The 15,000-nt window shown below is 43.6% G+C and overlaps 4 protein-coding genes and 1 pseudogene across 4 annotated transcripts in view; 1 reads left to right on the top strand and 4 right to left on the bottom strand.

Moving 5' to 3' along the window:
* Positions 1-4,647, top strand: part of LOC140928630 (uncharacterized) — an 18,300-nt gene extending 13,653 nt beyond the window's left edge. Inside the window, exons 6-8 of the mRNA XM_073378405.1 lie at positions 1,013-1,261; positions 2,000-2,130; positions 3,606-4,647. Coding sequence (XP_073234506.1) covers positions 1,013-1,261; positions 2,000-2,130; positions 3,606-4,391 — 1,166 coding nt within the window. The 3' untranslated portion in view covers positions 4,392-4,647. The remainder of the gene's footprint in view (positions 1-1,012; positions 1,262-1,999; positions 2,131-3,605) is intronic.
* A 2,093-nt stretch (positions 4,648-6,740) lies between these two features.
* Positions 6,741-7,253, bottom strand: LOC140926209 (uncharacterized). The gene has a single exon (XM_073375987.1). The coding sequence runs from the start codon at positions 7,251-7,253 to the stop codon at positions 6,741-6,743; it is 513 nt and encodes a 170-aa protein (XP_073232088.1).
* Positions 7,253-8,919, bottom strand: LOC140926206 (uncharacterized). Its single transcript, XM_073375986.1, has 3 exons — positions 8,604-8,919; positions 8,335-8,432; positions 7,253-8,242 (listed from the first exon to the last, which is right to left on the bottom strand). The coding sequence occupies exons 1-3, from the start codon at positions 8,917-8,919 to the stop codon at positions 7,253-7,255; spliced, it is 1,404 nt and encodes a 467-aa protein (XP_073232087.1).
* A 186-nt stretch (positions 8,920-9,105) lies between these two features.
* On the bottom strand, positions 9,106-10,635 carry LOC140926205 (uncharacterized). Its single transcript, XM_073375985.1, has one exon. It carries the CDS (start codon positions 10,633-10,635, stop codon positions 9,106-9,108), a length of 1,530 nt encoding a protein of 509 aa, XP_073232086.1.
* Positions 10,636-10,661: 26 nt separating this feature from the next.
* Positions 10,662-11,483, bottom strand: LOC140926204 (uncharacterized; annotated as a pseudogene).
* Positions 11,484-15,000: the final 3,517 nt, after the last annotated feature.

The raw sequence follows: 15,000 nt of genomic DNA, 5'->3' as shown, positions 1-15,000 counted from the left end.
GCTGTGTTGTAGTGGAGGTACTGACTTGGTTTTCTTCGGACTGAGCGGATATACCTAGCTCACGATTCATGATAGCAGAAATTTCTCGCTGTCGCTTCAGAGATGCTGAATGGTAGCTGTCGAGGCTTTTCAAATTTTTGTGATCGCTTAGCTGTTCAACGAAGTTTGGCTGAACGTCTGCTTCGAGAAGTCGTCCAACTCTGGTCTTTCTAACGGAGAGATTAGAAACCTCCTTCTTGTTTGTGTCATCGAGTTTGGATGCAGCAAACGCGTCTTTGTAGTCGGCTCGTACTCAGTGCCATTTTATTTACGAACATTAACGGAGATGAGAATTTTGGACAAAAGAAGGTCGAGCTCATTGGCAGGTATGTTTTCAATTGCTCTAGACTCTTTCAGTGACTCACAAAATTTCTTCCATGCGTTTAAATCGCTCTTAGTCTTGTATTGAGTTTTTTTTTAATTTCTGCTCCTGCAAAAATTTCTCAATTTCGACTTCATCTTTGCTCGTAACTTCCTCGGGAAGACTCAAATTTGCCAGCGTTTGCTCGTTTTCTTTACCTGCTTCCTCGTGAAGGTCCACTGATTCTTCCATTTAGTATTATCAACAGGAACAAGCCAACTTTTTCAAATTCTTTGTTTGTACCTTTTTGAGGACAGCTGTTGCAACAAGATCGGTCTAGATGCCGGTCTAGATGGGAAAATCTAGACCGCGGTCAAGATCGATTTTGGCCAATCAAATTCTTGGATTTGTTTGTTTCCAGTCCTTTTGAGACACGGCCATATAATAAAGGTTGGATATTGCCCAATGCATTAAGGGTTTCCAAGTCTCTCAATTGTTGCTAAAATCTCGCCATTCGATTACCCCTGAAATAAGGCATTAGCCTAGGTGAACGCAAACTTTCTATTTTGTCTGACCTTCTCCTCTTGCGGTTTCTAATTAGAGAGCTTGCTGGTAAGCTTATAAGGAGTGTAAGATCGTTCCACTGCTTTATCTCCTGTTTCTTGTGAAAAGTTATAGCCACCGCCCTGTTGAACCTTGGCAACGCACAAAGCGATACGGGGAGTGTGGAGAATGCCGAAAGAAATCTAATCAGGGCACTGGAGATTTACAAAGAAATTCATGGGGAAAATCATGGAATTATTGCCGCCACCCTAAACTACCTAGGATATGCCTATCTGCAAAAAGGGCAGGTGTGGGAAGCAAAAGAAACTCTGGAAAATGCGGTAAAGATAATGGACAACTATTCTCCTTCACATCAAGGTAATTTGCCTATGTTGAGAATAATGTAAAAAGCGTAGTGTCATGAGCGTACATTTCTTAAGGCTACTGTTCACACTATCTGATAGCTTTTGCGCGGGCATGAAAGCCTTCCTGGATAGGGCTTCTGTTAACGGTGATTTCCGCGCGATTTCTGTAACGGAGCGAAAACTCGCCGCGCTAATCTCTAAAGTGGAGAGTCACATATCGGGTAGGTGTTCAAAGTATACTGGATAGCAGTAAGGATACACAGTGCATGACTAATAATCTTTATAAGGAAGAAAGCTAATTCGCGCTGTTTCACACTTCGTTGCCATTTTTCCATCTCGTTGTATTCAGCAATAAGGTTAGCCAATTTTTCTGGGGTTAAATCCTCAGGAACTGTATCTATAATAATTTCACAGAAAAAATATTAAAAATTCGTTTTCTTTTGTTAACGTCCTCCATAAAAAGTGAAATCAGTATAGGAAGTTTCTTGTCATAGCCGTGCAAAGACATGTACAAAAAAACATGACCCACGTGCAAAGTTGTTGTTTTGCTATTGCTGTCTGGCCGTTTTTGTTACCGTTGCTGTCCTTGTTGCTGAAAGTTCCGTAATATATGCCTTAGATAGGTGTCCCTTCAAAGAGAGTTTTCTAAAATGACAAATGAGGAACGGTAGGGATCAATTGTATAGGTGTTAATTTTAGGGTGGTAAAGCGAGAAATTAGAAATATTTCAATCTGTTTTTTTTTTCGGCAGAAAAGGCAAATTCACTGAAAAGGCTGAGCAAAACTTGTTTAATCCTTGGCGAAGCCGTCAACAGTGCTGATTTAGCAAACCGTGCTCTAGAGATCTATAACGAAACGTATGGAAATATGCCACACAGGGAAGTATGTGCTAACCATTTATACAATAATGTACATGTCTTCAAAAGAATTTTTTTACAATAACTGAACGACTTCTAACGCCCTGATTGGTCGAGAGCTATGTTCGACAAGAGCACAGACCATGGAGATGATTGATGGTGGCGCAGTTTTTTTTAAATTTGTCTTATAGAAAATGGACGTTAAAAACTGACGATATTATTGTAAAGAACAAATCGACAACCATTTTCCATTGTCTTTACTCTTGCCGGCCATAGAAATGACGTCAGAATGTTCAAAGCTTTGTGCACCCCTCGTGGTCGACGTTCCAAGTTTTGAACATAGTGACGTCATTTCTATGGTCGTTAAGAGTACAAACCATAGGAAATACTTGTCGATTTGTAAAACTAAGCGGGCGTATTACTAGGGCCGGGAGGGGGAGGGGGGTTGGAGTCAAGGTGCTCGGCACTTCAATTTACACTTCAGAGACCCAGAAAGCACACTGAGCGTTAGCCCTGGTAAAAGAGAATTAAGGAATCACGCGAGGCAAAGAAAAATATATTTTACCTTGGTGGGAATCAAACCAACGACCCTCCCGATCTTCTGCCGGCTGAACGACTACGTCAGAGGCAGAGAGTGGAGGGTAATAAAGGTCGTGAATCTTGTCCCGAAATCCGGTTGATCTAATGCAGAGGTTGTGGGTTCAATTTTCACCGAGTTTCAAAGATTTTTTTCTTTCCCTCTCGTGCTCCCTTATTCCCTCTCCGACGGTTAACGCTCAGTTAGATTTTTGGGTCATCCCTCACACTTCAATTTACACATAAGAGGCGAAGTTCGTCATTTCATCCTCATCAGGTAGGTTTGTTAGGTTATTTAATCAGGTATTATTCGAAAAACTCCTGCAAAGTCTAGCAATTCAGGGAGCTTATTTCATATTTTGAGCCTCAGACTGGGGAGAGAAAAAGAGGGAAAGTACATATACGCAAGAGGCATTTGGCTCTTGATATGCGTTATTGATCATGACCAAGCGTGAGGTCAAGATGGCTGGATGTCCTCTTTTGCGTTTTTCTTTTTTCTGATCGAGACGAGGACGAGGTCAATAAACTTACCCTTTTCTCTTACTTCGTACCACTAACTTATTTCCCAAGAACGATCCGTGACTGGAATAAACTGCCTGATTCTGTGGTATTGGCACCAAGCATAGTAGCAGGCACAATTTGGTTGTAAGCCCTTAAGTATCATTTATAGGCCACGATACCATTTTGCCGAATGATAGATAACTAGTGAATCTATGTCCAGGTATTATTTGAGGTCAAACAGTACATCTTCTAAAACTTTATTCACTCTTTAGACCTTTATTACATTGTGGGCTATTGGGCTAAAATATATCACATCTAGAATGTTTATAACATTTAGGGACACGAACATTCTCGGTCTCATCCTGGTTTTATTACCTTTGTTTGTGAGGAGCAACTATCTACTACTTTACCTTATAATTACAGGTTAGGAAATGCACTTTGAGGATTGCTTACGCATGCTCAAAGCTTGGACTTTTTAACAAGGCTAAAGAATATATCAAAGAGGTTGGACTTGGCTTTTCCCAGGAAAATATGGCCCATCCAGAGTACGCTGTATTTCTTCGAACAAAAGCTGAAATTACATCGGACAATCTTCAATTTAGCTGGCCCAAGGATCAAGAAGGCGTGCGAAAAATGATGTCAGAAGCAGAAACTGATCTCAATAGAGCAGACGTACTCATTCAACAGTCTCTTGGTTGGGATCACCAACAGTATGCATTCTTGAAGGGAGAAAAAGCTCGTCTTTGCATTCTGATGGGCCATTACGAAAAAGCCTATAACGAGATTCAATCTGCTCTGTCTATAATTACTAAGAACTACCAAAAGCGCGACATAGAGGCTGGATTTTTGCTAATTCGAGCAGATGCTGAAGGCAAGCTTCAGCTGTCTTGTGCACAAGAGGAATCCTTGGCAAGAGCAGAAAAATTGTATAAAGAAGCTTTTGGCGATAATCATCCAATGGTTGCCACCACACTACAAAAACGATGCCAGAAAAATATTGATCTAAAAGATCTTTCTCGGGCGGAAGAAGACCTCGCAGCAAGCGATAAAATCTGTGAAATTCATAAAACTAGCTTACGAAGGCAACTAGACAGTAGTTGCGCTGGTTTTCTAGCAAACTACAGTTTGGATCATCACCCTGTTTTGAAGCGTCAACGACAGCTAAATAGGAGAATAATGAGTGGTCCTGCTGGAGCATGGTCTCAATGATCAAAGACTTTTCCGTTGTTCTCATTGTTATAAAACGTCATCGATGCGAAGACACCCACTTTCACATGACTGTCTCGTTTTTAGTCAGCGCCCGAATGACGCTCATTGCTAATTTGTTCCATTTCCTCACCTGCTCTGGCTTGACTTTAAAAACTGAGAGGCTTTTCGTTATTAGAAAACAAGACTTTTAGCATTGTTCCGTGTAAGTTTGAGTAGTCACCTTTTTGGCATCTAGTGCCGAGATATATATACTTTAAAAACTGATCACTTAACTGAAGACAACCTTCAAAGAAGGTTTCAGAGAAGGGGGGGGGGGGTGGGGTGGGGGGATAAGTAGGAATGAAAAGGTCAGTTTTTGCTCGAGAACTCTGAGGGAACAGATGCTCACGGTTTTACGAGAAAAAGGTAAACAATCCGTGTTTTACGGGTGTCTGAGAATTAAAAGATATCCTTTGAAGTAATGTTCGGTTGAATAAATCACTGCAGAACGAAAAATTTACTTTTGATCCCTTGACCCTTTATTCCCTAATAAGAAAATGTAAGTTCTCATTTATTGGGGAGAAATTGTTTAAGTATCATTATGATTTTTCTTGTAAGATCAACTCTAGATCTTTAATTCTTGTTACTGCTTTGTTTTATAAAGCATATAGATATTACAAGGAGTTTTAGGGCTTTTAAACCTTTAAAAAGGTTTAACGGTAAAGGAATTTTCTTTGCAGTTTGTACGAGAATAGTCTACTCCAACGTTTTGTGAAGATTCAGTGTAATCAGTGTGAAGGTCCGTATTGAGTAGCAAAAAGCAACAATAGACAACACAAGTATTATCGTTTGTCTCATGATTTAGTCACCCGCTAAGTTTCGACTGCTTGCTCCTCCGTTGTAAGTGGTTCGTTTTCAGCAGCTGCTAGTGCTGTTGTTCTTGTTCACGGTATTCCATGAATCTGGATTTGCTATCCCACTGTTCTTACATGTGTACATACATACACTGTTTACAGGTACGTAACCATGACGACTCCTGACCGAGGATCATGCGGTTATCTCTATATTAAGATCTCTCCTTACAAATCACCCACCCAGTCCAGGAAAGGTTGGCCACACATCCGGGATTTACTTCCCCTACTCATTTCGAACAGTGGTGTGGTTCTTTTACGTACCACTAGAACCAGAAAAGTGTAAGTGCTGTCAGAAAAAAACAAAGGCGGGACTTTCTTATCAGTTTGTTTTTAAAAACACCCTTAGTGTCGGTCCGGTCGGGGTTTGAACCCGCGACTTCCCTCTCAGCAGACCGGCGCTCCTCCCAGCGGAGCTAACCAGGCCGCGGTTAAATGTTGTTAGAATGAAGTCTTAAGCGCCGTGCAAAAGGACGCAACATTGTTAGTCAACAACTCCCAGTATTGTTCGATGTTACATGTTACGTCCGTTACCCTGTTGCATGTTGTTGCGTGTTGTTGGGAGTTGTTGGGCAAAGTTTGAAACCGGTCAAACCGTTTTGAGCCAACAACTCCAAACCGTTCTTTTGTTCCGTATTTGCCGAAGCTTAGCGCAACAATGTTGGATCCGTTTGCACAACTCTTCCAACATTGTTGGGGCCATGCAAAGCATTACATATGGTTTACAAAGTCTTATGGGTTGTATCCTTCCCACGACACTGCAGGTCCCAACATTGTTGGGAGTTATTGCGTCCGTTTGCACATAGCTTTAGGCGAATCGCCTCTAGGACCCTTAAACCATGAGGGTGGTGTCCGGTGTTGTGGGCGATCTCCGAAACGGCAGAGTTCTGAGTACGGGTAAGTCGGATGTCTCGGTCTCTATTATAGCGAATAATCCAAGGATGGTCCACGGTTCCAACTCGTCTTTATTACATTTATAACGAATTACGATTACGGTTGCTAAAAGCGAAACAAAAAATACAAATTACTAAGGAATACAAATTACAGCTATGAAACGACGAAAATACAGGAAACGGAAAGAAACTAAGCGAAAATACTTACAAACGTTGTGTGACTAGAAAGTTGAACGGAAAAAAGGTACGATGGCTAACAAGACTGGACGAAAAAACTGCAATGATGTTGCCGTGAACGCTAAAGCGAAATGAATTAGAATAAACGACGAAACTTACGCAGAGAAATCTAACAGAATATGAATAGCGAGAACTGAAAAGAATGTGAAAGGAATGTGCAACTATACAAAGAACTAAACGCTAAACATATTGACGTGGAATGCGGCCGTAACATCTGGCTCCCCTAGGAGTTAGGAAAAAACTCTTATGTCCTTAATTCTTAATAAGCATAGTTCATTGAACATCTCTAAATCTCCATAGCTTCTCTGGCTGGGATATACCCCTGGTCCTCAGTTTTCTTCATTCTCAAGTATTAGCACGAGCTTCTGAATTGGCCTCTCCAACGGTGTCGTTGCCGTTGCAACCTTCACCGATCGGACCTGTCCCTTTGAATCTGGGCGTGAGTCGACAGCTCGAGCCATATTCCATTGATTTCTTGGCACTCTATCATCGGCGATCAATACAAGGTCCCCTCTTTGAAGGTTTCTCTTCGGGTTGTTCCATTTCACTCTCTCTTGTAGGGTCTGGACGTACTCCTTTCTCCATCTCGACCAAAAGACGTTGGACAAATTTTGAACCCGTTTCCATCTTCGACGGAGATAAACGTCGGCCTTCTGGAAGTTACCCGGGGGCGGCATTACGATCTTTGATTTCATCGTCAATAGGTGACTCGGCGTTAAAGGGTCCAAATCTCCGGGATCACTTGACGGGAAGGTAAGCGGACGGCTGTTGATAATGCATTCTACCTCAGCCATCAAGGTTCTAAGAGACTCATCATCAAGGACGTGACCATATTCTCGCATCAACGCAGACAAGATGGATCGAACAGATCGTATCTGACGTTCCCAGACGCCACCCATATGAGACGCAGCTGGGGGATTCCTTTCCATTTGATAACCCAATCAGAATTGAAGTCTTTGCTGAGGCGTCTTTGGATGTCATCATGGTCCATCTCCTCTAGGGCTTTCTTAAACTCTGTCTGAGCTCCCACAATGTTGGTCCCCTGGTCTGATCTGATCTCGCGTACCGGCCCTCTCCTTGCTATGAATCTTCGTAGTGCGTTCATAAAGGAATCTGTTTCTAGCGAGTCTGCTTTTTCGATGTGTACTCCTCTACTGGCTAAGCAAGTAAATAGCACCCCATAACGTTTGACTTCTTTCCTGCCTTGCTTTATTTGAAAGGGACCAAACAGATAGACACCACAATAGGTGAAGGGAGGGGCAGATGTTATCCTCTCCTCCGGCAGATCAGCCATCTTCTGTTCACCGGCTGTTCCTCGAAGACGACGACACACAACACATTTGGAAATGAGATGTCTCACAGCAGAATTCGCGTTAACTATCCAATATCGGCTTCTAAGCTCGTTCAACGTTATGCCTCTGCCGGCATGAGCGACTTTCTTATGAGCGTCGTGAATGATAAGCTCGACGATGAAACTCTTCTTAGGGAGGATAACCGGATGCTTAAAGCTTTCCTCAAACTCCTGTGAATTACCCAGTCTACCACCAACGCGGATGAGTCCATCCTTGTCTAGAAGGGGATCGAGGCGGAACAGGGTACTTGACTTCCTAATTCCAGACTTCTTCGCTTTCGCGAATTGGCGATCGTCCTTGGAATATGCTCTTTGAATCTTCTGTAAGGCTCCCATTTCCTTGCGAAACGCTCTGCTCTGTATAAGTTTAAGAATGGTCTTCTCAGCTCTATCTAACTCTTCTACCCTCAGAGGCTCGGCTTCAACCTTTGTGGCGTTTCCACCTCTCCTTGTACCATCGTCAGTAATACCTTGCTTGGGCTTGAGACGGAGTATCCAAGCAATAGATTTCTTCAGATTTCTTCAAGTCTCGTCAGAAAATCTTCGCTCTCATCGACGTTCGTGCTGTGTACCAAGATTCTTTTAACTTCGGGGTCGTCTACAGGAATATCGTCTAGGTCACCAGGGAGTTGAGGCCACTCACTCTCAGGCAGCCGTAAGAAGTTCGGACCTGTAATCCAACGACACCGCGGGAATAATTCTTGACCGTCAAGACCACGGGAAGCGTCATCTGCAGGATTCCTTTTGGATTCAACGTACCCTCACTGGTAGGGGTTTGTCGCGTCTCGTATCGTCTGAACACGGTTGACGACAAAGACCTGAAAACGTTTCTTTTGGTTACTCATGTACTTTAACACGGTTGTGCTGTCTGTCCAGAAGTGCTTGCTATTAACAGGTTCGTCTAGCTCTCTGGCGATCATCTCTACCACACGAACCGACACAGTGGCTGCGGTTAACTCTAAACGAGGGATAGTCATGGTCTTCACGGGAGCAACTCGAGCCTTCCCTATAAGGAATGCGCCATGGACGTCACCTCTCTCGTTTTCCATTCTAAGGTAGGATACTTGACCATAACCAGTCGAACTTGCGTCAGAGAAACTGTGGATCTGTCTCGACACGACGACCCCAAAGTTATTGGGCTTCAGACATCGTTCCATAGAGAAACGCTCAAGTGCAGGCAACTGGCCTCTTCACCTTTCCCAACGTACGCGGAACTCTTCGCAAATCTCGTCGTCCCATCCTAGCTTCGTTCGGCACAGATCCTGCAATATCTTCTTCCCGACTAACAGGAAGGGCGCAGCTATACCCAGGGGGTCGAAGACGGAAGATATGGTTGATAGTATTCACCTCCTTGTTAGTGGCTGGTCTTTGATGACAATTCTGAAACCGAACATGTCTGATTCGATTGCCCAATGGACACCAAGAGCTCTCTCCACTGGATAGTAATCACTTCCTAATTCTAACGATCTAACGTCTGGGGCGCGCACTTCTTCCGGGATACTTTCGAGAACGTTTTTGCTGTTGCTAACGAACTTGGCCAAATTAAACCCTCCATGGGCGCAAGCATGGCGAACATCACGTATCCTTTCGATAGCGGTATCTTCCTTTCCTTCGGAGCGCAGACAGTCGTCAACGTAAAAGTTCTTTCGCAGAACATCCGCGGCCTCTGTTCCAACAATCTTTTCCGCGTCATCTGCGGCTTTTCTCAGCGCGAAATTTGAGCAACTTGGTGACGAAACTGCGCCGAACAAGTGGACGTTCATTTGACATTCTTCAAGGTCTTGTGTTAGGTCTCCATCAGGCCACCAAAGGAAGCGAAGGAAGTCTCGCTGGCCTTCTGGTACGCGGACTTGATGGAACATTGCATCAATGTCCCCCATAAACGCAATAGGCTCTTCGCGAAATCTTGTAAGGACACCAACAAGTCGATTTGTCAGGTCAGGCCCTTGTAGCGACTTGTCGTTGATCGATGTTCCTCCAAATCTAGCGCTACAGTCGAACACCACCCTTATCTTGTTCGGCTTCTTGGCATGGTAAACGCCATGATGGGGTATGTACCAGACTTGGCCCGTCTTTGCAAGAATAAGATGGGACGGTACCTTCCGGGCAAATCCCTTGGCAATAATGCTGCTCATAAAGTTAACATAGTCCTTGTAAAACTTCTCATTCTTAGTAAGCTTCTTTCTTAACCATAGTGCTCTTTGAAGAACTTGTTCTCTATTATCAGGAAACCATTGGCTGTCAACGCGGAAAGGAAGGGGAATTTCATAATGATGATCTTCCTCGTGACGAATTCCCTGACTGATTATCTTCAGAAACTTCATGTCTTCTCGTCGATATTCTTGCTCCTTATCTTCCGTTCGTTCACTGAAGTCCAGTTCGAGCATCTTGTTGAGTGCTTGTGGAGTGACGATCTCCTTAACTCTGCTCTCTACCATGAAGTGGTGGTCGAGGTGTCTGCCTGAACCAACTTCCGTAGAAGCAACTCTATGACAATTGACATTTGAATGCTCCATGTTGCACATGTACAGAGGGCCCACTATTGCCCACCCAGCAAACGTCCTGATTGCGAAGGGACCACCATCTTCACTAGCTAATACATCTACAGGTTCGAGAGCTTTCGGGCAGTTTGAGCCAATCAGAAGACCAATCTTGACATTCGGTAACTGTGTAGGCAGCTCGTTGGCTATGTTTCTGAGATATTTCCAACGATGGGCAAGTTCAGGCGTAGGCACATTTGGGGGTGTGCAGAGGTCCTCTTTAGTGAATATCTTCGGTAGCTGTGTGGGATTCTTGCCCTTTAAGTCCGTGACGATTAATCCATTCAAGACCTTAGAGTCGTGCAACTTTGTACCATTGACAGTCTTCACCATGAGCTGTGTATTCACTCCCTTCACCCCTAAGGTGGTCGCGATATCGTCGATAACGAACGAACCGGTACTGCAGGTGTCAAGCATGGCGTAAGTGAGGACTTCACTTTCAGCAGATTTCAGCCTAACAGGAACGACAGGAACGGCGGTTACTGATTCTTCGGTGCCTACAGCATTGCAGAGGGCTTCTTCCACCTCCGTGTGAACATTTAAAACCTTCTCCTTTGGTTGAGGAGGAGTAGAGCTAACCTGTTTGGAGGCCTCCTGATTGAGGGCGAGGCTGTCATCATGTAGACCCGTAGGATGTCGACGTGAGCAGCTCTTACAGGTCCTTCGCTGGGCACAACCGTTGGATCTATGTCCAGGACTGTAGCAGGCAAAGCAGAGTGATTTCTTCTTTAGGAAGTCCTTCCTTTGTGACAAGGATTTGTTCAAGTAGTCTTGACAGTCGTCCAAATCATGGTTCTTGTTGCACAACTTACAGAGGTTAATGGGAGTGCGTGAGCCTGACTGTTGGTCAGCGGTCGCATCTGTCGCGTGACTGGAGGCGTGATGTGAAGTAACACTAAAGTTCCCAGGCGTTTTAGACTTGCCAAAGCTTTTACCTCTGCCTTTGCTGGAACGATCAGGTCTATCTGAGGTACCATCTAAACGACGGAGCGCTTCACGAGAGAAGACTGGGTCGGTCGCAATTCCCGCTTCTGCATTAACGAAGTTCACGAAGTCGGCAAAGGAGGGGATCACTCCACCCGCCACTCTCCTTTTATTTGCTTCTCGGCGCCATCGGTCTTGAATCGTAAATGGAAGCTTGGTTACCATACTTTGCAAATTGTGAGGATGATCTAGGATAGACAGGTAGGTTAGAGTTGACATCGCGCTCCGGCACTGACTTAGGAAGATGGAGAATCTGTCTAATGACAACTCGTCCCCTGGTCGGATGCAGGGCCACTCGTTAATTTTCTTGAGATAGGCGTTGGATATCTTGTATGGGTCCCTATATTTTTCATTAAGGAGCCTTTTGGCCTCTAGGTACCCACTGTGTCTATCAAGGTGAAGACATCCTTTGATTAGGTCCTTGGGTTCTCCGTGTAAATACTGCTCTAAGTATTGCAGGCGCACATCATTCGCGCTGACCTTAGCCTCTACTTGCAATTCAAAACTTCTTATAAAGGTAAAGTACTCCAAAGGATCGCCACTAAACTTGGTCAGTGTAAGAGAAGGTAGTAAGCTCTGTTGTTGTTGCTCCGCTAGTAATTCTGTTAATCTGTTCTGTTGTTGAAGGACTTCACAGAACTGCTTAGTGCTCTGATGAGTGTAGGCCATGTATCGAGGTTCACTCGCGAAAGGTTCTTGTTTCGGTTGTCCCAATGGCTCTGTATCTCGCTGCATTGGCTTAGGAGGAGTTTGTATCATAAGAGCGTCATATAAATCAGCGGTAAAGCTCACTTTAGTCATAGTGTTAGACGTAACGGTTGGAGACGTGTAAGCGCTTGATGAAGTCGGAAGAAACGGCCCAGATGAAGTAGATGCCTGTACAGAAGAATCTTTCGGAGACAATTCTTGACGACCAGTCCAATCCGCATCGCCGACACCCCTTTCAATTTCAGCGAACACACTCTCTCGCACGCGAGCAACTGCCAACTGCTCTTCGAGGCGTAACTTCTCGACTCTCAGCTCCAACTCTTTCCTTTTTTCCAACATAGCAACTCTGGCCATTAACTCGGCGGCTTTTGCTTTCTCTTTCGCTCTGCTTGAGGTAATCGAACGGCTAGAATGTCTAGATGATGCCTTTGAACGATGCGATGTGGAATATATCGAGCCAACTTGAGATCTTGTTTCCAAGCTATGTTCGATTGTCTCTTTCGCCGTTGAAATCCAGAGTACAGTTTTGTCCAAAAAGTCGTTAATCTTTCCACTCTGATTAATATACCATTCGTTCGCAATGTCCAAATCCTCCTCGGACTCAAGATCGTTTAAAAGAGCAGCGAAACCCGACTTGAGCTCTTCCACGGAAAAACGAAATGAAGTTAAATTCCTCTCGACGACGTCCACATTCTCTTCATCAGTCGCCAAACTATCGATGTCCTTCATTTGACGTTGGATTCTTCTAAATAAAGTCTGGCAATCCGTCCATCGAACATGAGCGATAAATGCTTTTCCCTTTTCTGTGCGCTGCCTTCGCCTTGTTACACCGGTTGCTAAAGCAGCATTAGCGAAATCCAAGCTGTCGCTTTCCGTTCCAACTTGTTCCTCGATTGGATCCATAACGTTTCAACGAAATATTATAGCGAATAATCCAAGGATGGTCCACGGTTCCAACTCGTCTTTATTACATTTATAACGAATTACGATTACGGTTGCTAAAAGCGAAACGAAAAATACAGATTACTAAGGAATACAAATTACAGCTATGAAACGACGAAAATACAGGAAACGGAAAGAAACTAAGCGAAAATACTTACAAACGTTGTGTGACTAGAAAGTTGAACGGAAAAAGGTACGATGGCTAACAAGACTGGACGAAAAAACTGCAATGATGTTGCCGTGAACGCTAAAGCGAAATGAATTAGAATAAACGACGAAACTTACAAATTGATCTAAGAACAAAGAAAGTTATGCAGAGAAATCTAACAGAATATGAATAGCGAGAACTGAAAAGAATGTGAAAGGAATGTGCAACTATACAAAGAACTAAACGCTAAACATATTGACGTGGAATGCGGCCGTAACAGTCTCTTTGTAAAGTATGTCATCTTGTTTAGCCGAGTAAACATCGGGTTTTGGCCGTACATGACGAGATCATAGCGTAGTCTACGATTATATTACGCCGACTTGGAAATTCAGGAATAGCTTTTCTCATTTGCTTGCGCCGGAGAATACTCCAAAAAATACCTTCTCTGCTCCAGTAAACCTTTTTATGCAGACTGCTTCGTCTTCCCCTTTGCCGTTTTCTGTCACAGACAACGTCAGCGATTTTTTTTGCTGTTGTAAAAAGAGGGTGCAAGGCGAGAAGGATGACGTCAATATTACGTCAATACTACGTAAATATTACACTTACACGGAATTAAACGTGCATTCCATGTATTCAATATATTTTTATTCCAGAAAAAGAAACCGCGTCCTATACAGTCCATAGCCACGGCTACATCTCCTGGTCTTCCTTAAACCTTGGAATTACAGATTTCCACGTCGTATTCGTCACCGTGGTGAAAACAGCAAGGAAATTTACTTAAAAGTCGGGGTCTGCCAAAACGCTTTTTTGACGTTTTCGCTGTTGTCTTCTTTTTTGTTGCTATAGATCCCTAATATTAGGGCGACTAAGCAACCACGAAGGCAATGACATTGAGTACTCCTCTTATAAAGGAGTAAATTCGAGCTGTTTCAAACTTTATATGAATCACTATAATTCGACTCCGTTTAATTTGCTGACAAATCTTTCTGGAGTTGAATTTTACTGAATCCAACTACCAAACAAAAAAGAACGAATGTCGTCAATGCTTAAGCAAAATTCAGGAATTGGCCAAACCGGGTTACAAGTCACCTCGGCAAAGCGAGCCAGCCAGGCAAACCGAGCTACAGTCCCAGACAAAAATAGTTACGACACTTCCACTGAACACTGCTTTTCACTTCTCGCCCGTCTCCTCGTCTTCCCAATGTTGTTTATCGCAGTTAGCTCACCAAATCTCGCAGACCAACAATGGGAGAGCAAGAAGACAGGAAAGTGTCCCAACAATGAGACTGAGACTTACAGCCCGGTTACAGCTATCTTATATCTACACTGTATCTAGACGGAAGTTCTTGCCTTCTCAGGGGACCAACGACTGTTTTTTGTGAATTGTCTGATCAGAAAAGCATATATTGCCTAGAATTTTCTTTTACTTGAGGACGACTAAGAATACCTAAATGACCGTTTTCATTCCATACTTTTTGTTTTCCACCTAAGGTTCTTGACCCACTCTGCCTGCCAGTATGACGTCACATAGTAACGGGCAAGAGCCTCGGGTCGCTTGTGAAAACTAGTGATACGAAAGTTATTGTCGAGCGAGGTCGAGGAAAAGCTAAGAAGCTACCAAATATCGCTATATATCGCTTATTTGATCGAATGTGTGTGAGCTTTGGTGTTGCTACAATCTGTTTGTGTAAACCGTTTTGATATTTTGTGTCCGTAATTGTATAATTTTGTTAATTTCTTTTGTGGGCCGTGTTGCGGGATCGCCATCTATTTCACGGGACCGGCAAGGTCATCAAAACTTAAATCCTTTTTTTCTTTAAAATAGGCACGGTCTAGTCTCCAGATTAGGAGGTTCCACTCACAGATCACACATTTTATATTTAATGTATTCTTTTGCTAATTAACAGGCCGAACTT

Source organism: Porites lutea, chromosome 2 (genome assembly GCF_958299795.1).
Source record: "Porites lutea chromosome 2, jaPorLute2.1, whole genome shotgun sequence".
Lineage (NCBI taxonomy): Eukaryota > Metazoa > Cnidaria > Anthozoa > Scleractinia > Poritidae > Porites > Porites lutea.
The sequence above is the reverse complement of the archived record's forward strand: the minus strand, read 5'-3'. Positions and strand labels throughout refer to the sequence as shown.